Source organism: Papio anubis, chromosome 4 (genome assembly GCF_008728515.1).
Source record: "Papio anubis isolate 15944 chromosome 4, Panubis1.0, whole genome shotgun sequence".
NCBI lineage: Eukaryota > Metazoa > Chordata > Mammalia > Primates > Cercopithecidae > Papio > Papio anubis.
In genome coordinates, this window is record NC_044979.1 from 7045609 (window position 1) to 7068083 (window position 22475).

General features: G+C 37.4%; 1 protein-coding gene across 17 annotated transcripts in view; it reads left to right on the top strand.

Moving 5' to 3' along the window:
- The window catches only part of KMT2C (lysine methyltransferase 2C), a 298256-nt gene that overhangs the window by 210727 nt on the left and 65054 nt on the right, over window positions 1-22475 (top strand). For all 17 annotated transcript variants that reach the window (XM_031664996.1, XM_031664992.1, XM_031665006.1 and 14 more), the window contains 4 exons: window positions 8687-8815; window positions 10870-10989; window positions 12077-12207; window positions 22217-22397. In XM_031664996.1, the coding sequence (XP_031520856.1) occupies window positions 8687-8815; window positions 10870-10989; window positions 12077-12207; window positions 22217-22397 (561 nt within the window). The remainder of the gene's footprint in view (window positions 1-8686; window positions 8816-10869; window positions 10990-12076; window positions 12208-22216; window positions 22398-22475) is intronic.

Below are 22475 nucleotides of genomic sequence, written 5' to 3' on the forward strand. Positions count from 1 at the left end.
GGTAATTGAACTTTTAGGATGGGGGAATTGCCTGCCACAATTATTCTCCAAACTTAATGTTTCCATGTCTTTTTCTTCATTTTGGAAGTTGTGGAAAAATTATAATGAAAGAGTATATAAACATTTTCCTCTGTATTATAGCGTATCTGACAGTTTCCTTTATTAAAAAGTACAATACATTAGGGAGAGACTTGATGAACTTAAAGTTTGAAAAGTAGTATTGACTATAAGTGATCTTCAGCTGTGCATTTTTCAATTTGAGGTTGTCAGAATGTAATATTACACATTATTTTACACACCTCTGCAGGATCCAAACTGTGATGTTCCTGGAGTATTGGAACAATACCTATGACTTTTTGTTTCCATTGATTTTTAACTCTTCTAATAACCACTTCTTTAAGAAAAGTCATACATCATCACTTTGATATATCGGAAACAAATTCCTTATGCAATAAAAGCATACTTCTTTCTCACCTACTGGGATCTAGAAACCCTGTTATTGCAAGAAAAATATCCCAAACCTCAAGAAAATAAAAACACTCTGTCTCAAGAATGGAAACACAGCACATTTCCTCTCAATCGGTGGCCCCAGAGAGACCATCACAATGTATGGACGTGTTTGGAGGTGCGGGAATAGGACTGCACCAAGGCTGTAGCAGGCCAGCAGGTGGGGCAGACTGAGTGGAGGGAGGAGACTGGCATTCAGTAACTACTGTAGAATGGGAAGAGTGCGGTAAACTATCCACCTGGTGAAGGTGGCTGCTTTCTTGAAGTTTGTTACTTTCTGTAATGTTAATTCCCTCAACTGTTAAAATTTGATTTCTAGACAAGTTATACATTCAAATGATTTAAAATTGGAAAAGAATAAAAAGGTAAACAGTGAAGTCTCTCCCTTTCCCCTGCCTTCATGCCCCCAGTTTACATCTCCAGAAACCTCGGAGGTTTCTTCTGTAACCTTCCAGATGTGTTTTATGCATGTACAAGGAAATGTGTGTATATATATGTTTTTTGTTCCTCTTGTCTTGCTACTTTTTACTGTCCTTCATTTTTTTGTGGCTGCAAATATTCCTTTATATGGAAATATAAGCAACTTAATTTACCAGTTCTTTCCCCTGTTGATAGACCTTTGGGTTTCTTTCAGTCTTTTACTGTGAATAATACAATGAATCACCTGGTGTATTTATAATGTTGTATGTAGGTGGGCCTGCAAAGGTGAATTCCTTGCTAAATCCAAAGACATAATGCATTTGAAACTGTTTTTGCAGGTAGGATACGGGTTTTGTTTTGTTCTGTTTTTTTCATTTATTTTTATTTTACATATCTGAGGTATACAACATGCTTTGTATACATAGTGAAATGATTACTATGATCAGACAGATGTCTGTATCCTTCATCTTCCGTAGTTACTCTGTGTGTGTGTGTGTGTGTGTGTGCATGTAAAATCTCTTTCAGCAAATTTTCGATACACAGTATTATTAACTATGGTTCTCATGTTGTGTATTAATTTCATCTCTAGAATTATTCATTTTACCTAACTGCAGATTGGTACCCTCTGACCTACTTCTTCCCATCCCAACCATCCCCCATCCCCAGACCCTTGATAACCACCATTCTGCTCTCTATATATTCAGCTTCTCACCCCCCTGCCTCCCATTCTGCTTATTAAGTGAGATCATACAGTATTTTTCTGTGTCTAGCTTAATTTACTTAGCATAGCTTCCTCCAGGTTCATCCATGTTGTCACAAATGGCAGTATCTCCTTTCTTAAGGCCAACTATTCCATTGTATAGTTAAGTCCTCATTGTCATCAGTAAGTTCTTAGAAACTGTGGTTAAGAGGTGGAAAAAAAGTATGACAAAACCGATTTTTTTTTTCATTGCATTATACCAAAATTAGATTGAAGGAAACAGTGTTACTTGAGAACATGCTGTATGTTCATTTAGCTTAACATTTCAGTTCCCAAGAACCTATTGATGACATTAAGGGAGGACTTATATATGTACATACACACATCACAATTTCTTCGTCCATTCATCTGTCCTTGAATGGATAAGTAAATTGTCCATTAGGACACTTAGTTTGTTTCCATATCTTGGCTATTGTAAGTAATGCTGCCATGAATATGGGAGTGCAGATGTCTTTCTCGGGTGCTGATTTTATTACCTTTGAATATATGCCCAACAGAGGCATTGCTGCATCTTATGGTAGTTATATTTTTTTAAAGGAACCTCTATACTGTTTTCAATAATGGCTATACTAATTTACATTCCTATCAACCGTATACAAAGGTTTCGTTTTCTACACATCCTCACCAACACTTTTGTCTTTGCCTTTTTGATGATAGTCATTCTAAGAGACATGAGATGATATCTATTGTGGTTTTAATTTTCATTTTCCTGATGATTATGGTGTTGAGCATCTTTTCATACACCATTTGACCATTTGTGTGACTTTGGAAAAATGGCTATTCAGGTCCTTTGTTTATTTTAAAATCCAGTTATTTGGGAGTTTTTTGCTACTGAGTTGTGTGAGTTCCTCATATGTTTTGGATTTTAACACCTTATCAGATGTGTGGTTTGCCAATATTTTCCCCTAATCTCTGTGCTACCTTTTTACCCTGTTTTTGTTTTTGCTATACAGAAGCTTATTTGCTTGATGTAGTCCCACTTGCTTGTTTTTGCTTTTGCTGCCTGAACTTTTGGTGTGATATCCAAAAAATCATTGTCAAGGAGGATATCAAGGAGTTTTTCTCCTATATTTCCTTGTAGGAGCTTTATGACTTCAAGTCTTAGGTATTTAATCCATTTTGAGTTGCTTTTTGTGTATGATGTGTAAGATAGACATCAGGTTCAGTTTCATTCTTTTGCATATAGATATCTAGTTTTCTTATCACTACTTATTGAGGAGACCGTCTTTTCCCTGTTGTATCTTATTGGACTTGTCAAAAATTAGCTTGTAATATATGCTTGGGTTTATTTCTGGGCTCTGTATTCGGTTCCATTGATCCATGTGTCTGTTTTTATGCCAGTACCATACTGTCTTGATAACTATCACTTTGTAATATAACTTGAAGTCAGGTAGTGTGATACCTTCTACTTTTTCTTTCTCAAGATTCTTTTGGCTATTCAGGGTCTTTTATGATTTAATACAAATTTGTGTTTTTTATTTTTGTGAAAAATGCCTTTGGAAATTTGCACTGAAGCTGTAGATCACTTTGGATGGTATGGACATTTTAATATTATTCCAGTCCACAAACATGGGGATATCTTTATATTTATTTGTGTCTTCAGTTTTTTTCTTTTTTTTTGAGACAGAGTCACGCTCTGTTGCCCAGGCAGGAGTGCAGTGGCGCGATCTCAGCTCACTGCAACCTCCACCTCCTCCTGGGCTCAAGCAGTTCTGCTGCCTCAGCCCCCCAAGTAGCTGGGATTACAGGTGCCTGCCACCACACCTGGCCAATTTTTGTATTGTCAGTAGAGACAGGGTTTCGCCATGTGGCCAGGCTGCTCTTGAACTCCTGATCTCAGGTGATCTACTCACCTTGGCCTCCCAAAGTGCTGGGATTACAGGCGTGAGCCACCACGCCCGGCTCTGTGTCTTCAGTTTCTTTTGTCAATATTTTATAATGTTTAGTATATAAACCTTTTACTTCCTTCATTAAATTTGTTCCTAAGTGTTTTATTCTTTTTGGTGTTATTTTAAGTGGAAATGTTTTCTTGATTTTTTTTCAGATCATTATTGGTATAAAGAAATGCATGTGATTTTTGTATATTGATTTTGTATCCTGCTACTTGACTGAATTCATTTATTTTAGTAATTGTGGAATTTTTAGGGGTTTCTACATACAGGATCATGTCATCTGCACACAGGGATAATTTTTCCCCTTTTTTTCTGCTTGGATGCTTTTTATTTCCTTTTCTTATGTGATTGCTCTGGCTAGGACTATGTTGAATATAAGTGTTAAGATTAGGTATCCTTGCCTTGTCCCAAATGTTGAAGAAAAGCTTTCATTCTTTCCCTGTTACAGGTTTGTTTTTGAATAGGCAATAGCTATAAGGAATACAAAGGTCTTAAAAAGAGTGAACAATGTTAAGTTAGTCTACCTTTCTCGGCCATCCCTTCCTTGGAAAGAACCAGTGGTTTTCTTATAACTTTCCAGAGATTAGTCATCTAGATACAAGTATGCATATATGGAAGAATTTCTCATGTTTGGGTGATATGGTCTTTTCCTTTTTTTTCCTTTTTTTTTTTGAGACACAGTCTCGCTCTGTCGCCCAGACTGGAGTGCAGTGGTGCAATCTTGGCTCACTGCAACTTCTGCCTCCCGGATTCATGCCATTCTCCTGCCTCAGCCTCCCGAGTAGCTGGGACTACAGGCGCCCGCCACCTCACCCGGCTGTTTTTGTATTTTTGGTAGAGACGGGTTTTCACCATGTTAGCCAGGGTGGTCTCAATCTTCTGACCTCATGACCCACCCGCCTCAGCCTCCCAAAGTGCTGTGCTGAAATTACAGGCATGAGCCACCGCGCCTGGCCGATATGGTCTTTTTCTTTATTGCGGCCTGTGGGAATCAGAAGGCCCTTGTGAATATGTTGGTTAGAAGAGACTTTAGCCTTCAGTGATACCACTTGTGTTAGGGCACTGTATGTGCTACTTTATGCCATTTGTCTCAACATGTATGCTTACTGGTGTCACTATGAACCTCATCAATAAAAGTGCTCTCTTGGGTTTTACTGTCCTCGTGTGCATTGTTTCAGTTGAAAGGTGGTCTTTGTATTAGATCCAGTGCTATCCTTGGCCACAAACCATTACATATGATTAATTTAGGGATTTCTTCTTCATCATCTTGGAGATCATCTTGTGTTCTCTCCTGTGTTACATGTGTTTTCCGCAGTTTCATTAATTTCTGTTATTTCTTCCGTCAATTTGGGTGGAACGTATCTTCCATAGCTCCCTGACAGAGAAGGTGTGGAAGGTAAGTTTTGGGCATTATATACTTCTGAAAATGTCTTTATTTTACCTTCCTACCTGACTGATCTTTTCCAGGTTGGAAATACGTTTTCATTTATCATTTTTAGTCCATTGATCCACTGCCTTTTAGTTTCTAGTATATGAAGAACTCGATTCTTTCTATGTGACCTGTGTTTTCTTAGGAGCTCTTAGGATTTTAGGAAATTCTTTGTCCTCAGTGTTCTAAAATTTCATGAGGATAACGTCTGTTTTTGTCTATTTTGGATTTTTAAAATCTGTTTTGTTAGACACTGAGTGGTCTCTTTCAGTCTGCCATCTTATATCCTTCAGTGGCAGGAGATGTTCTTGAACTATATTATTGACAACAATTCCCTCTCTTTTTCTAGAATTCTGCTTTTCAGATGTGAAACGTACTCAATTTTTCTCTGCTTCTTTCCAATTCATGTCCTTATTTTATCTTCCTCTACTGAGTTTTGTTTTTATTTCTGTTGTTTCAATTATTTCATGAGCTTTCTTTCCTTCCTTTGAATGTTTCTTTTGTAGCATCCTATTCTTGCCTCATGGGTATCTTATCTTATCCCTCAGAGGATTTTAATCTTTTTAAAAATTTTTTTCTTCCTACTTAGTCTATTAATTCCAAATTGTCTTTTATGTTTTCAGGTCTCTGTCAGGGGTGTTGCAGATCTTCAGGCTTCTATGGCCCACATTAAAAGAATTGTCTTGGGCCACACATAAAATACGCTGATGATAGCTGATGAGCTTTTTTTAAAAAAAACAAACAAAAAAACCCAGAACTTATAAAAAGTCTCATAATGTTGTATGAAAGTTTATGAACTTGTAGTGGGCTACATTTTAAGCATCTTGGGCTGCAGGTTGGACAAGCTTGTTACAGACCATCATCAGATAATCTTTATTGTACCTGCGTGATTAAAAGTGAATAACTAAAGATGGAGACTGGATAGATACTATTTTTATTTTTTAAAAAAGGAATTAAGTAGTTGATTGGAAAGCTTTGAGTATGTGGTGGTGCTTGTCAATTTGTAAGTTTAGTGGGGTGATTTGTGCTGACCATTTGGGGAACCCTCTGGTTTCAGTATCTTTAGATGTTCTTCTTGAACTGATCAGGTTCCCCACAACAGTCTTTTCAAACCTCATACTTGGAGGCTGGAGATCTGGCTGCTAACTTTCTGAGAATTTAGTGGGGAAACATGGGGTACGGCAGCGGGAGCAGGATGGGGTTGTCCACATTTAGTATGCCCACATTTAGTATAGTTTCTTCTATTTTCAGTCTTTATCCCATTGTTGCGTTTAAGGTCACCCAGGAATCCTGCATCCCATGAATGAGAGTAGCAGCTTCTCAGTGTGTAAACCTAGGAAGCAGGTGTAGGGAGTATGACTTCTGTAGATAATTAAATAAAGCTCTTGTTGCTTCGGTTTTCTCCCACTTATTTCCAAAGGTAGCCAGTTTTCCTAGTTTCTCAGCCTTCTGAGGATTGTTATAAACTGCATTCTTTTTTTCAGTTCTTTCTGCCTTCAACTGAGAATTTAACTTTGTTAAGTTGTTTTTCTCCTTTCCTATTGTCTTTTTTTTTTTTTTTTTTTTTTAAAGGAGATTGGGTCTTTCTCTGTTGCCCAGGCTGGAATGCAGTGGTGTGATCATAACTCACTGTAGCCTCAGCCTCCTGGCTCAAGCAATTCTCTTCTCCCACCTCAGCCTCCCAAATAGCTGGGATTGCAGGCATGCCACCATGCCCCAGCTTGATTTTATCTTTTAAAAATGGATTATTTTAGTGTGTTTTTAGTAGAGTTTCAGGAGAATGAAATTTTAATATATGGATTTAGCTTGCCACCTTCACCCCAAATTCCCTGTCATTAACTTTTAGGTGGGTTTATTTGGAAGTAAACAATTGGTATTGTTATCTTTGGTGCTTGCTGTGTTTCAGTAATTTTCTTTTTTCTTTTCTCTTTCTTTCTTTCTTTCGTTCTTTCTTTCTGAAACGGAATTTTGCTCTTGTTGCTCAGGCTGGAGTGCAATGGCATAATCTCAGCTCACTGAAACCTCCACCTCCCGGGTTCAAGCAATTCTCCTGCCTCAGTCTCCTGAGTAGCTGGGATTACAGGCGTGTACCACAACGCCCGGATAATTTTGTATTTTTGGTAGAGACTCACCATGTTGGTCAGGCTGGTCTGGAACTCCTGACCTCAAGTGATCCACCTGCCTTGGCCCCCCCAAAGTGCTGGGATTATGGGCATGAGCCACCCTGCCTGGCCTATAAACTTTTCTTTTCATGGCTTAGTCATACGTTCATAGCCATTATCAGATTGTTGTGGAATTGGCTTCAAATATAATAAAAAACAAAAGACGCATACCCTGTTCATGCCATTACAGAAATATGTTATCTCTAATACTGAGAATATTGAAGGAGTTAACAACTTGATTTTAAAATGTATTTGATAAACATGTCTTTTTCCTGTAATACAATGTAAAGCATATATAACTTGGAAAAGTTAGATTACATAGTGTTAAAATAGCATTCTCTAAAATAGCATTCTCTAAGCATTCCATTTACCACATTCAGTGAAGTATTTGTTGAACATGTATTAGGTATCCTGCTAACAATACATCTGTTACTAAGAAAATCTGTGTACCTGTTCTCATGGAGAATACAGTCCAGCAGGGACACAGATTTTAAAGAACCAATTAAAATGAAGCATGACATTCATATATAGGAACATACACTGTTTGACATAACCTTATCTAAATATCAGGAATTCTTCAATACAGTGAAGTTTAGAATAAATCATGAAAGATAAATTAGGTAGAAGGCAGAAATTGGGGAAGACAGTGGAAGAAAGAGCTTGATACATCCAAAGAACTGAATATAGTTCACTGGTGGGAGTGAGATGAAGCTGGAAAGTTTACAAAAGGCTGTTGTAATGGGCCTTGCAATTTGAAGTTTATTTTGAGGGCATTGGGAAGACATGAAAGGATTTTAAGCAGAAAATTGATACATATTTATAGAAAGATCATTTATGCAGTAATTTAAAGAACTAATTGGAGAGAGGTAAGCTTTGAGGTGGGGAACTAGATAGCAGCATGTTGTATTAATAGTGAGTCATCTGAGGTTGGACTAAGATGGTGATAAAGAGTGATAAAATGCATTTCAGAGGTATTGAGGAGTCTTGGTTGTGGGAGGAAAGAGATTAGGAATGATTATGGTGGTCTTCCAGGCGTTTGTCTTCTCCAGGTTACATGTCCATGCCTTTTAATGATGATAGGTAACATGGGAAAAAGGAGAAAGTTTATTTTAAATCAGTAGTTCATTTTGGATATACAGTTTTCAGTAACTAGGTAGTATTCAATTATAGCTGTGGTTGAAGCTTAGAAGAGAGTTCTGGTCTAGAGACCTGGACCTGAAGACATAATTAAAGAAGTGAATTTGTTAAGTGCAAATGGATTACACTTAACAGAACTCTTTCTGAGTTCTGTGTTCCCCTTCTCTGATTATTATGTTTTATTTCATGGGAACACTGCACTAAGCAGCACAATTTCTGCAACCATTTGGGGCTTCTGTCTGCTTTCATACTGTCCCTACCAATAGGGATGTGTAATTAAAATGGCTCAGTAACAACCCTGCTTTGTATTCCCCATTATGTAGGGATTATGTATTTGATAGGTTTTTCCAATTTTGTGTATACATTTACTTTTTTCCAGAAGGAGAACTTATGGATTGTGATGGAAAATCAGAATCTAGTCCTGAGCGGGAAGCTGTGGATGATGAAACTAAGGGAGTAGAAGGAACAGATGGTGTCAAAAAGAGAAAAAGGAAACCATACAGACCAGGTATAGTGTCTGAGGTAGACATTTCAATATCATCAATACTTGGTTAATTTAAGAAAAATACAATACTGAAGACTTCAACTAAAATTAACTATTCAGGATTAAGAACTGTCTAAACAAAAATATGTGCATATAAATTAAAGAACTAAACTATTTGAATACGATTTTTTAGCTCAAGAGTTCTTTATTTTGAATATGTGAATACTTCACAATGAATCATTATTGAATATCTTATCCCAAATGTTAACCATTTTATTAAATGCTTTACTAGATTGGCTTTTGTTCATACTTGGACTTTGAAGGCCATTTATATAGTTCCTCTGGATGTGTACTTCTGTAATGCTTTTAGTTTTCAGTGTTCACTTTCTAATATCTTTTTTTGAAAAAACTGATTTCAATGTTTATGCAGGAGTGCCAGTAAGTATACAACGTGAAAGGGAACAAGAGAGTTATTATGCCTCCTAGAATTTATAGTCCAGTTAAAACTATGACGGATTAAACACTCTTATTTCTTATCTGCCTCAGGAGTGGAGAGAAAAGTGGTCTTGCTTGTCGATTTTATTTGCCTTATTGGAAAAAATTATTGAAATTGTCACAATACAGAAGTTGTAGGCTTTTATGTATTTATTTAAAAAAATTTTTTTCCCGCTTTTCACAGGTATTGAGTAGGCTTTCCTTAGGCAGTTTATTAATGTCTGTTTACCAATGAGGTTTTAAATTGGATTGGTACAATCTTTATGCTTCTGATTGCTTACATTTTATTGGTAAGAGTGACCTAAATCCCTTTTGCTGTGTAAGGAAGAACTTTCTTACTTCATTTGTATTCTGTGAGACCTTGAAAGATGACGTCTTTTAAATAGGTCACATCTATAATAAGGACCTAAGATTAGTTGCATCTAAATCATTTTATGAAAATGATTTCATTTCTTCCTAATCATGAGGCTTATAAGTGCACTTTAAATTTTAGACATTGCAGATTTCTTCCAGGAACTTGTATTTACTGTCTTTTTTCTTTTCCTCTGCCTCACATGGAAGTCAGCCCTCTAATTGAGGGGCCCATTAGGTCACGGAGTATATTGCTCGACAGCGATATCATTTCACAAAAGCTTATAGTGTTGACTGTGTACCAGACCTCTATTCTAAGCAATTCACTTATGTTATTTGTCCATTTAACATATGTATGAGAAGCTGCTTTGCCTTACTCCCATTTTTAACCAGTGAAAGAACTGAGGCATTGAGAAGTATTTAGTGAGTGAGTAGAATTACATAGTCTGACTCCAGATTCCATGCTCTTAACCTCAGGGCTCTATGTATCCCATGTATAAATACCCTCATACCTTGGAATACTGGACACCATCCCCCTGAAATCATATCAGTCAAAGAATGTTTCTGTCATCTAGCCGGTTAGTATACAAACACAGTCATCCATCACTTAAGTTCAGAGAAATACATCATTAGGCGTTTTCATCCTTGTGTGAATATCATAGAGTGCACTTCCACAAACCTAGATGGTATAGCTTACTACACACTGAGGCTGCATGGTACCCTAAATCCATTTTAAAAAATAAAGTAATTATGCTACAGTGTTATAACTACAGTGATATCTCTATGTGGTGGGAATTTTTCAGCTCCATTATAATCTTATGGGACCACTGTCTTAACATGCAGGCCTTTGTTGACCAACATCATCATGCAGTGCATGACTGTAATTTGATGTATGAGGTACTAATATTTGTCAAATAGATAAACCAGCATAATTTAGTGTTTGATATTTACACCGATACTGTTTAGAAGAGGAAGTGCACACAGGTCTTTTTATATTCTGTTTGATAAGTGATAACAGTGGCTTTGCCTTTTTCTTTCTTTTTTCTTTTCTTTTTTTTTTTTGCTTATTTTTAACTTCTAGTTTACCTAAAAATCAGATTATTGATTTAGATTAGCACAGATTTAATTTCGGAAAATGCCTTACTATTCAAGATAAAGCAGTTTTATCCTATGTACTGTGGAAATGTAGGGAGAAATTATTTATCAGTTTACCCAATTTCTTTTTTGGATAGGTATTGGTGGATTTATGGTGCGGCAAAGAAGTCGAACTGGGCAAGGGAAAACCAAAAGATCTGTGATCAGGAAAGATTCCTCAGGCTCTATTTCTGAGCAGTTACCTTGCAGAGATGATGGTATAGTACTGACTTAAAACTTTTTTTTTTTTTTTTTAATGTAACCCCTTGGTCTTGATACTTCTGTTGGAAAGAGCTTCCTAAAATGTTACAGTCAATAAGAGCCTTATTGCCTCTTATTGTTACTCAATAAAAGCCTTACTACCTTTTATTGATGAAAGGATTTGAGTGCGTATAGAGTTTGAGGTCATTGGATTTCAGCAAATTTCGGAGAGCTTTTACTTTTTTGCTTACTTCTGTGGTTCCTTATTTACCTTAATTTTTGTTTTTCATGGATTCCTTATGTTCTGGCTAGGTTACGGTGCATTTAAAAAGATGGTTGTAAAAAATGTTTGTCTGTTTCTAGTTTTCAGAAGAGTCAGTTCACTTATGTAGTCTGGTGGTAGAATGCTCATACTGATTTTCAGAGGGATGTACCGTTTGCCCTGCCATCACGAAGCATCTGAGAATATCATTTGATTGTTTATTTGTCAAATTTAAGCTGTGTTCTTGTTTCTTTGCTAGTTTCATAGTCCCCAAATTTATTTCCGTTTCTGATTTCAAGAATGAGTGTTCATTGCATATTTATTGGCATATTCATAGTCATGTTTTCACAATGTATATATCCTACAAATAATTAATTTATAATAAATTTCTGAGCTTGGAATTGCTGTATTAAAGGACACACTTTTTCTTTAAGGTTTTTGTTGAGTATTCTCAATCCACCCTACAAAAAAATTGTACCCACTGAATTTGCCTTAATAGTTTGTAAGTTGCCATTTCCTCATACTCATGAGCTTTGGGTATTTATTATTATTATTATTATCTTTTTACTCTTTAACAAAATGTGTTTAAATAAATAAATAAGCTTTTGCTTTGTAAAGAAATCTGTTATTAAGAAAATGGGAAACATGCTAATACTAAATAGGCATGAAATGAAAATTTTTTGGCACTTAAAAGTAATAAACTTGATTTGAGATTTTTTGTTGAAAAAGCTTGTTTGTTTATATGAAACTGTGTGTACATTGGTAAGGTATAAAATTACCTTCAGTGGGTTTGTCTAGAAATTTTAAATGCCACATATGTATAAATGTGACTGTTGTTTCAGGCTGGAGTGAGCAGTTACCAGATACTTTAGTTGATGAATCTGTTTCTGTTACTGAAAGTACTGAAAAAATAAAGAAGAGATACCGAAAAAGGAAAAATAAGCTTGAAGAAACTTTCCCTGCCTATTTACAAGTAATATTTTGCTTTACATTATTTTACATGGTTTGTTAATTGAGGAAATAGAATGTATTGAGTTATAAAACATAGGTTTGTTGTTTTTGTTAATGTTTTACTTGTTTTGTTTTCATTTAGTCATCATAAATGCCATTTTTACCTTCCAGGGGTCTGTAAAAATTAAATTTACTTTTTTGTGTGCTTTGATACTTGCCATAAATTGCTTTTTTAATCCCAGTTGTTCACTTCTAAGTATTCTATAAGATGTAACAAGGAGACTTTGGGGTAGGAAAAACTCAATCTTCAAGCCATTTTTAGCTATGTATACCCCACACCCAAGTTCTGTTGAAATTTCCTTTGCCAATACAAGTTACAGTAGTTATATTCATTGATTTAAGATAGGTTTTTCAGTCAAAGTTATAGCTTTAATAATCGTTAACCACTTTTAGAGGCCTGGTGAACCAAAGATTTAAGCAGTATTCTTTTTGTTTTCCAAAATACACATCAGAAAAATATCTTTCAGTATGAAGAAATTATGTTTGATAACTGTAGACTCCAAAAAAGTTTTTTTCTAGTTCATCTTGTAAACATTAAGTCAGAGTTTAAGGCCATGCGATACAATGGAAATAGCTCAATATTAGAAATGGTACTGAGATTAAACATCTGGCTCTGCATCTAACTAATTGTAAATTCCTAAGCATGTTATTCATCCTTCCTGGTCTCTATTTCTTCATGTGTTAAAATTGAACTGGAACAGAGTATCATTGAGAGTCCGTCCTAATTTCAGTGTAGAAAACTATTCATCTGATCTGTTCCTCCTAAGAAACTATGGCTTACGTAGATAACCCTTCATTGCCTGAGTTGTATTTATTTTTTACATTAATTTTCCAGTTAGCTATTACTAGTTTAATTGGTTTTAAAATACACTGCCTTTCAACTAACATACAACTTCCTCAATTTTCTTTTTCAGTAGCTACTAACATCTTAATGGCAGTGTTCATGTTAGAGTTTAGCCTAGAAAGTCAGAGGGTTTAAATACCATTCCACTACCAGTTAGCTGTGTGATTCTGTTCTATTTAACATCTCTGTCTCGGTTTCCTCATTTGTGACATAATGGTGCCTCTCAGAAATGCTCAGAGGTTCAGTAAGAGTATGTATGTAAAGTGTCTAACCAGTGCCTTACCTTTTGTATATCCTTTATAGATATTTTTCCCCTCAATCTCTTATATCCTAGCTTTGTACCTTTGTTTTTTTAAACAATCATTTAATTGGTCAGGAAAAAAATCCATTTATAGTTTGGTTTACCTTTTTTTTTAATTTTTCATCTTTTTTTAATTGAACAACATTGTGCCTCATACATTTTTTTTTATTTTTTAAAATTTTCTTCCTTACATTTGTTTATTTATTTATTTATTTTTATTATACTTTAAGTTCTAGGGTACATGTGCACAATGTGCAGGTTTGTTACATATGTATACATGTGCCATGTTGGTGTGCTGCACCCATCAACTCGTCATTTACATTAGGTATATCTCCTAATGCTATCCCTCCCCCCTTCCCCCCCCCCCCCCCCCCCCACAGTAGGACCTGGTGTGTGATGTTCCCCTTCCTGTGTCCAAGTGATCTCATTGTTCAATTCCCACCTATGAGTGAGAACATGCGGTATTTGGTTTTTTGTTCTTGTGACAGTTTGCTGAGAATGATGGTTTCCAGCTTCATCCATGTCCCTACAAAGGACACAAACTCATCCTTTTTTATGGCTGCATAGTATTCCATGGTGTATATGTGCCACATTTTCTTAATCCAGTCTGTCACTGATGGACATTTGGGTTGATCCCAAGTCTTTGCTATTGTGAATAGTGCCGCAATAAACATACGTGTGCATGTGTCTTTATAGCAGCATGACTTATAATCCTTTGGGTATATACCCAGTAATAGGATGGCTGGGTCAAATGGTGTTTCTAGTTCTAGATCCTTGAGGAATCGCCACACTGTTTTCCACAATGGTTGAACTAGTTTACAGTCCCACCAACAGTGTAAAAGTGTTCCTATTTCTCCACATCCTCTCCAGCACCTGTTGTTTCCTGATTTTTTAATGATTGCCATTCTAACTGGTGTGAGATGTTATCTCATTGTGGTTTTGATTTGCATTTCTCTGATGGCAAGTAATGATGAGCATTTTTTCATGTGTCTGTTGGCTGTATGAATGTCTTCTTTTGAGAAATGTCTGTGCATATCCTTTGCCCACTTTTTGATGGGGTTGTTTTTTTCTTGTAAATTTGATTGAGTTCTTTGTAGGTTCTGGATATCAGCCCTTTGTCAGATGAGTAGATTGCAAAATTTTTCTCCCATTCTGTAGGTTGCCTGTTCACTCTGATGGTAGTTTCTTTTGCTGTGCAGAAGCTCTTTAGTTTAATTAGATCCCATTTGTCAATTTTGGCTTTTGTTGCTGTTGCTTTTGGTGTTTTAGATATGAAGTCCTTGCCCATGCCTATGTCCTGATGGTATTACCTAGGTTTTCTTCTAGGGTTTTTGTGGTTTTAGGTCTAACATTTAAGTCTTTAATCCATCTTGAATTAATTTTCATATAAGGAGTAAGGAAAGGATCCAGTTTCAGCTTTCTTAATTAATGGCTAGCCAATTTTACCAGCACCAGTTATTAAATAGGGAATCCTTTCCCCGTTTCTTGTTTGTGTCAGGTTTGTCAAAGATCAGATGGCTGTAGATATGTGGTATTATTTCTGAGGGCTCTGTTCTGTTCCATTGGTCTATATCTCTGTTTTGGTACCAGTACCGTGCTGTTTTGGTTACTGTAGCCTTGTAGTATAGTTTGAAGTCAGGTAGCGTGATACCTCCAGCTTTGTTCTTTTGGCTTAGGATTGTCTTGGCAATGTGGGGTCTTTTTTGGTTCCATATGAACTTTAAAGCAGTTTTTTCCAATTCTGTGAAGAAAGTCATTGGTAGCTTAATGGGGATGGCATTGAATCTATAAATTACCTTGGGCAGTATGGCCATTTTCACAATATTAATTCTTCCTATCCATGAGCATGGTATGGCCTTCCATTTGTTTGTGTCCCCTTTTATTTCACTGAGCAGTGATTTGTAGTTCTCCTTGAAGAGGTCCTTTACATCCCTTGTAAGTTGGATTCTTAGGTATTTTATTCTCTTTGAAGCTATTGTGAATGGGAGTTCATTCATGATTTGGCTCTCTGTCTGTTACTGGTGTATAAGAATGCTTGTGATTTTTGCACATTAATTTTGTATCCTGAGACTTTGCTGGAGTTGCTTATCAGCTTAAGGAGATTTTGGGCTGAGACAATGGGGTTTTCTGAATATACAGTCATGTCATCTGCAAACAGGGACAATTTGACTTCTTCTTTTCCTGACTGAATACCGTTTATTTCTTTCTCTTGCCTGATTGCCCTAGCCAGAACTTCCAACACTATGTTGAATAGGAGTGGTGAGAGAGGGCATCCCTGTCTTTTGCCAGTTTTCAAAGGGAATGCTTCCAGTTTTTGGCCATTCAGTATGATACTGGCTGTGGGTTTGTCATAAATAGCTCTTATTATTTTGAGATACGTTCCATCAGTACCAAATGTATTGAGAGTTTTTAGCATGAAGGGCTGTTGAATTTTGTCAAAGGCCTTTTCTGCATCTGTTGAGATAATCATGTGGTTTTTGTCTTTGGTTCTGTTTATATGCTGGATTATGTTTATTAATTTGTGTATGTTGAACCAGCCTTGCATCCCAGGGATGAAGCCCACTTGATCATGGTGGATAAGCTTTTTGATGTGCTGCTGGATTCGGTTTGCCAGTATATTGTTAAGGATTTTTGCATCGATGTTCATCAGAGATTTTGGTCTAAAGTTCTCTTTTTTTGTTGTGTCTCTGTCAGGCTTTGGTATCAGGATGATGTTGGCCTCATAAAATGAGTTAGAGAGGATTCCCTCTTTTTCTATTGATTGGAATAGTTTCAGAAGGACTGGTGCCAACTCCTTCTTGTACCTCTGGTAGAATTCAGCTGTGAATCCGTCTGGCCCTGGACTTTTTTTGGTTGATAGGCTATTAATTATTGCCTCAATTTCAGAGCCTACTATTGGTCTATTCAGGGATTCATTTTCTTCCTGGTTTAGTCTTGGGAGAGAGTAAGTGTCCAGGAAATTATCCATTTCTTCTAGGTTTTCTAGTTTATTTGCATAGAGGTGTTTATAGTAATCTCTGATGGTAGTTTGTATTTTTGTGGCGTCAGTGGTGATATCCCCTTTATCATTTTTTATTGCATCTATTTGATTCTTCTCTCTTTTCTTCTTTATTAGTCTTGCTAGTGGTCTATCAATTTTGTTGATCTTTTCCAAAAACCAGCTCCTGGATTCATTGATTTTTTTGGAGGGTTTTTTGTGTCTCTATCTCCTTCAGTTCTGCTCTGATCTTAGTTATTTCTTGCCTTCTGCTAGCTTTTCAGTGTGTTTGCTCTTCCTTCTCTAGTTCTTTTAATTGTGATGTTCGGGTGTCATTTTTAGATCTTTCCTGCTTTCTCTTGTGGGCATTTAGTGCTACAAATTTCCCTCTACACACTGCTTTAAATGTGTCCCAGAGATTCTGATATGTTGTATCTTTGTTCTCATTGGTTTCAAAGAACATCTTTATTTCTGCCTTCATTTCGTTGTGTACCCATTAGTCATTCAGGAGCAGGTTGTTCAGTTTCCATGTAGTTGAGTGGTTTTGATTGAATTTCTTAGTCCTGAGTTCTAGTTTAATTGCCCTGTGGTCTGAGAGACAGTTTGTTACAATTTCTGTTCTTGTACATTTGCTGAGGAGTGCTTTACTTCCAATTATGTGGTCAAGTTTGGAATAAGTGCGATGTGGTGCTGGGAAGAATGTATACTCTGTTGATTTTGGGTGGAGAGTTCTGTAGATGTCTATTAGGTCCGCTTGTTGCAGAGTTGAGTTTAATTCCTGGATGTCCTTGTTGACTTTCTGTCTTGTTGATCTGTCTAATGTTGACAGTGGGGTGTTAAAGTCTCCCATTATTATTGTATGGGTGTGTGAGTCTCTTTGTACGTCTCTAAGGACTTACTTTATGAATCTGAGATCTCCTGTATTGGGTGCATATATATTTAGGATAGTTAGCTCTTCCTGATGAATTGATCCCTTTACCATTATGTAATGGCCTTCTTTGTCTCTTTTGATCTTTGATCTGTTTTATCAGAGACTAGGATTGCAACCACTGCTTTTTTTGTTTTCCATTTGCTTGGTAGATCGTCCTCCATGCCTTTATTTTGAGCCTATGTGTGTCTCTGCATGTGAGATGGGTCTCCTGAATACAGCAAACTGATGGGTCTTGACCCTTTATCCAATTTGCCAGTCTGTGTCTTTTAATTGGACCATTTAGTCCATTTACACTTAGGGTTAATATTGTTATGTGTGAACTTCATCCTGTCATTATGATATTAGCTGGTTATTTTGCTCATTAGTTGATGCAGTTTCTTCCTAGCATCAATGGATTTTACATTTTGACGTGTTTTTGCAACGGCTGGTACCTGTTGTTCCTTTCCATGTTTAGTGCTTCCTTCAGGATCTCTTGTAGGGCAGGCCTGGTGGTGACAAAATCTCTAAGCGTTTGCTTGTGTGTAAAGGATTTTATTTCTCCTTCACTTATGAAACTTAGTTTGGCTGGATATGAAATTCTGGGTTGAAAATTCTTTTCTTTAAGAATGTTGAATATTGGCCCCCACTTCTTCTGGCTTGTAGAGTTTCTGCCGAGAGATCTGCTGTTAGTCTGATGGGCTTCCCTTTGTGGGTAACCCGACCTTTCTCTCTGGCTGCCCTTAACATTTTTTCCTTCATTTCAACTTTGGTGAATCTGACAATTATGTGTCTTGGAGTTGCTCTTCTCGAGGAGTATCTTTGCGGCATTCTCTGTATTTCCTGAATGTGAATGTTGGCCTGCCTTACTAGGTTGGGGAAGTTCTCCTGGATGATATCCTGCAGAGTGTTTTCCAACTTGGTTCCATTTTCCCCATCACTTTCAGGCACCCCAATCAGACGTAGATTTGGTTTTTTCACATAATCCCATATTTCTTGGAGGCTTTGTTCATTTCTTCTTACTCTTTTTTCTCTACACTTCTCCTCAGTTCCTTTCATTCATTTGATCTTCAATCACTGATACTCTTTCTTCCAGTTGATCGAGTTGGTTACTGAAGCTTGTGCATTTGTCACGTAGTTCTCATGTTATGGTTTTCATCTCTATCAGTTCTTTTAAGGACTTCTCTACATTGGTTATTCTAGTTAGCCATTCATCAAATCTTTTTTCAAAGTTTTTAGTTTCTTTGCACTGGTTGCATAGTTCCTCGTTTAGCTCTGAGAAGTTTGATCGACTGAAGCCTTCTTCTCTCAACTCGTCAAAGTCATTCTCCGTCCAGCTTTGTTCTGTTGCTGGCGATGAGCTGTGTTCCTTTGGAGGGGGAGATGCGCTCTGATTTTTTGAATTTCCAGCTTTTCTGGACTGCTTTTTCCCCATCTTTGTGGTTTTATCTGCCTTTGGTCTTTGATGATGGTGACGTACTGATGGGGTTTTGGTGTGGGTGTCCTTTCTGTTTGTTAGTTTTCCTTCTGACAGTCAGGACCCTCAGCTATAGATCTGTTGGAGTTTGCTTGAAGTCGACTCCAGACCCTGCTTTCCTGGGTATCGGCAGTGGAGGCTGCAGAAGATAGAATATTGCTGAACAGCGAGTGTTGCTGTCTGATTCTTGCTCTGGAAGCTTCATCTCAGGGGTGTACCCAGCTGTGTGAGGTGTGAGGTGTCGGTCTGCACCTAGTGGGGGATGTCTCCCAATTAGGCTACTCAGGGGTCAGGGACCCACTTGAGCAGGCATTCTGTCCATTCTCAGATCTCAACCTCTGTGCTGGGAGATCCACTGCTCTCTTCAAAGCTGTCAGACAGGGACATTTATCTCTGTTGAGCTTTCTGCTGCTTTTTGTTTTTTTTTTTTTTTTTTTTTTTTTTTGAGACGGAGTCTCGCTCTGTCGCCCAGGCTGGAGTGCTGTGGCCGGATCTCAGCTCACTGCAAGCTCCGCCTCCCGGGTTCACGCCATTCTCCTGCCTCAGCCTCCAGAGTAGCTGGGACCACAGGCGCCCGCCACCTCGCCCGGCTAGTTTTTTGTATTTTTTAGTAGAGACGGGGTTTCACCGGGTTAGCCAGGATGGTCTCGATCTCCTGACCTTGTGATCCGCCCGTCTCGGCCTCCCAAAGTGCTGGGATTACAGGCTTGAGCCACCGCGCCCGGCCTGCTTTTTGTTTAGACTCCACCCTGTCCCCAGAGGTGGAGTCTACAGAGGCAGGCAGGCCTCCTTGAGCTGTGGTGGGCTCCACCCAATTCGAGCTTCCAGGGGGCTTTGTTTACCTACTTAAGCCTCAGCAATGGCGGGCGCCCCTCCTCCAGCCTCACTGCCACCTTGCAGTTAGATCTCAGACTGCTGTGCTAGCAATGAGGGAGGCTCCATGGGTGTGGGACCCTCTGGGCCAGGTGTGGGATATAATCTGGTGTGCCATTTGCTAAGACCCTTGGTGAAGCACAGTATTAGGGTAGGAGTTACCCGATTTTCCAGTTGTTGTTTGTCTCAATTTCCTTTGGCTTGGAAAAGGAATTCCCTTCCTCCTTGTGCTTCCCAGGTGAGGCGATGCCTCACCCTGCTTCAGCTTTTGGTGGTCGGGCTGCACCCTTGGACCAGCACCAACTGTTCGACACGCTCCAGTGAGATGAACCTGGTACCTCAGTTGAAAATGCAGAAATCACTTGTCTTCTGTGTTGCTCACGCTGGGAGCTGGAGGCTGGGGCTGTTCCTATTCGGCCATCTTGGGCACGTCCCCCATTTTTTTTTTTTCATGTTTGTTGTTGTTTTCTCCTGGGATTCCCTTTACCTTCCTTCTTAATAGTCCTTTCTAGGAATATTGTGATGGCAACCTGCCTTTCCTCCTATTGATCCTTGTGTAAAGTATAATATAAATTTAAGAAACTTTCTTTAGGTGTTTATGCAAGTATGAAAACTGGCCATTTAATACTTTGGCAAAGAGTCTTTAAAATTATTAGGTCTAATTTCCCAATTATTGCTGTGATCTTAGTCTCCTGGGCTGTCTTGATTCCCCTGTTGCACATCAGTAACTTTCAGCGTGTGTGTGTGTGTGTGTTTATGTGTGATATGAGGGAAGTCTTTTTAATGGTACTGTTTTCTTGGACATTTAGAGACCATGTGCATGGAGCCACCTCTTTATGTTATCTACAGGGAATGGAAAACCCACTAAATTAATAAGGGTGATACAGTTTTTGATAAACACTAGTAAAGTCATGAGTCATTAGACAAAATTCTTGCTGATCATGATCTAAGATTTCTCAAATTTATACTGAAGGCATTAAATGATTTTCTAAACTTCTAAAATGCTTTCTGCTGTTCAACCTTTTTTCTAATGATAAAAGCATTGCTTACTATAAGAAATGAATCCTCTTCTACCTGCTGCTCTAGTTTTGTGGATTTTTAGGTTTTTCAAAGTGAGACAACTTTTTCATTTAAAATGTGAAAATTTCAAATCAGATATATCATTACCTCTACCAGACTTCACATACTCCCAATCTCTTTTCTCATAAGGTAGTATTGTTAATAATTTGGCATTTATCCTTCAGAAACTTTTTTATAATTTATTTTTTCAAACTTATACTAGTCTTGATTTGAATTTTGTAATTTTTTTTTTTTTTTTTGAGACAAGTCTCACTCTGTCACTCAGGCTGGAATGCAGTCGTGTGATCTCACCTCACTGCAACCTCTGCCTTCTGGGTTCAAGTGCTTTTCATGCCTCAGCCTTCCAGGTAGCTGTGATTACGGCATGTTGGCACATACCTGGCTAATTTTTGTGTTTTGTGTAGAGCCAGAGTTTTGCCATGTTGCCCAGGCTGGTCTCTAACTCCTGGGCCTAAGTGATCCACCCACCTCAGCCTCCCAAAATGCTGGGATTATAGGCGTGAGCTACTGCGCCCGACCTGTATTTTATAATTTACTGTATATATAATTCAACTTGCTTTCTTTTAGTAATGTATTTTAGGGCTTTTCTTTGATAACATAGAGCTATATACTGTTTAAAAATTATTGTGTTTTGTAATATGAGTGTCTATAAGTTGGATAGTTATTTGCCTATTGACAGACATTAAGGCCATTTTTACTTCTTGACATTACAAAATATGCTACAGTGAACTTTTTTGTGCATGTTTGGCAAGAGTGTGTTAAATGTTGATAACTATTGCAAAATTGTCCTCTATGAAGGATCCTTTTTCCAGATAGACCACATCATAGGAAATAGACTAAAGCAGAACTCCTGGGTTGAAGCAGGGTAAAGGGATGGACCTCTGCTTCCCTTTTGTCTTCTGTATTGGTTTTTGAGAAATTTTGGAGAGATCTTGGCGTTGCAAGGAACCCAGCTTAAAAATATTTTGAAATGGAAAAATGTTAATATGTGTAAATAAATAGAAAACTACAAGCCTTTAGTAGCTGTAAATATTGCATACATAGTATGGCTAAACTGACTCTAAAACCCTCTTTCACACTGATAGTGTAAGTAGTCTTATAGTGTAAATGTGATTATATGTATCAATAGATTACAAATCTACCTGAAGTAAATATTAAAGCTGTAGATCAAAGTCTTATGCTGTCCTCTGCAGGTAATCTCTAAAAATTAATAATATTCACGAAGCTATTCTGCAGTTTTTAGAAATCTTTGGCATAATTATGTGGTTTTATTTCCATAATTTTTTCTCTAGTAAAACTACCAAAAATATCTTATTTTTAAAATAAGGAGTATAAAATAATTGACAGCATATTTCTGTGGTGTTTTTATACTTCTGTATTCAGTTTCTGTATTGTTAAATGTAAACCTTTTCTGTTATTTCTGCTTCCTTGTCAAAAACCATGACAGAATAATCTATTGTCCTTTTAGAATTTTCTAACTAACCATTTCTATATGTGCTTATCTTCATCTAGGAAGCTTTCTTCGGAAAAGATCTTCTAGATACAAGTAGACAAAGCAAGATAAGTTTAGATAATCTATCAGAAGATGCAGCTCAGCTTTCATATAAAACAAACATGAACGCAGGTTTCTTGGATCCTTCGTTGGATCCACTACTTAGTTCATCCTCGGCTCCAGCAAAATCTGGAACTCACGGTATGTAGAATCATTCACGGATACTTTATTTATATCACATGACATACGTCTCCCTTTCAGTTAAATCTTTTTGAAATG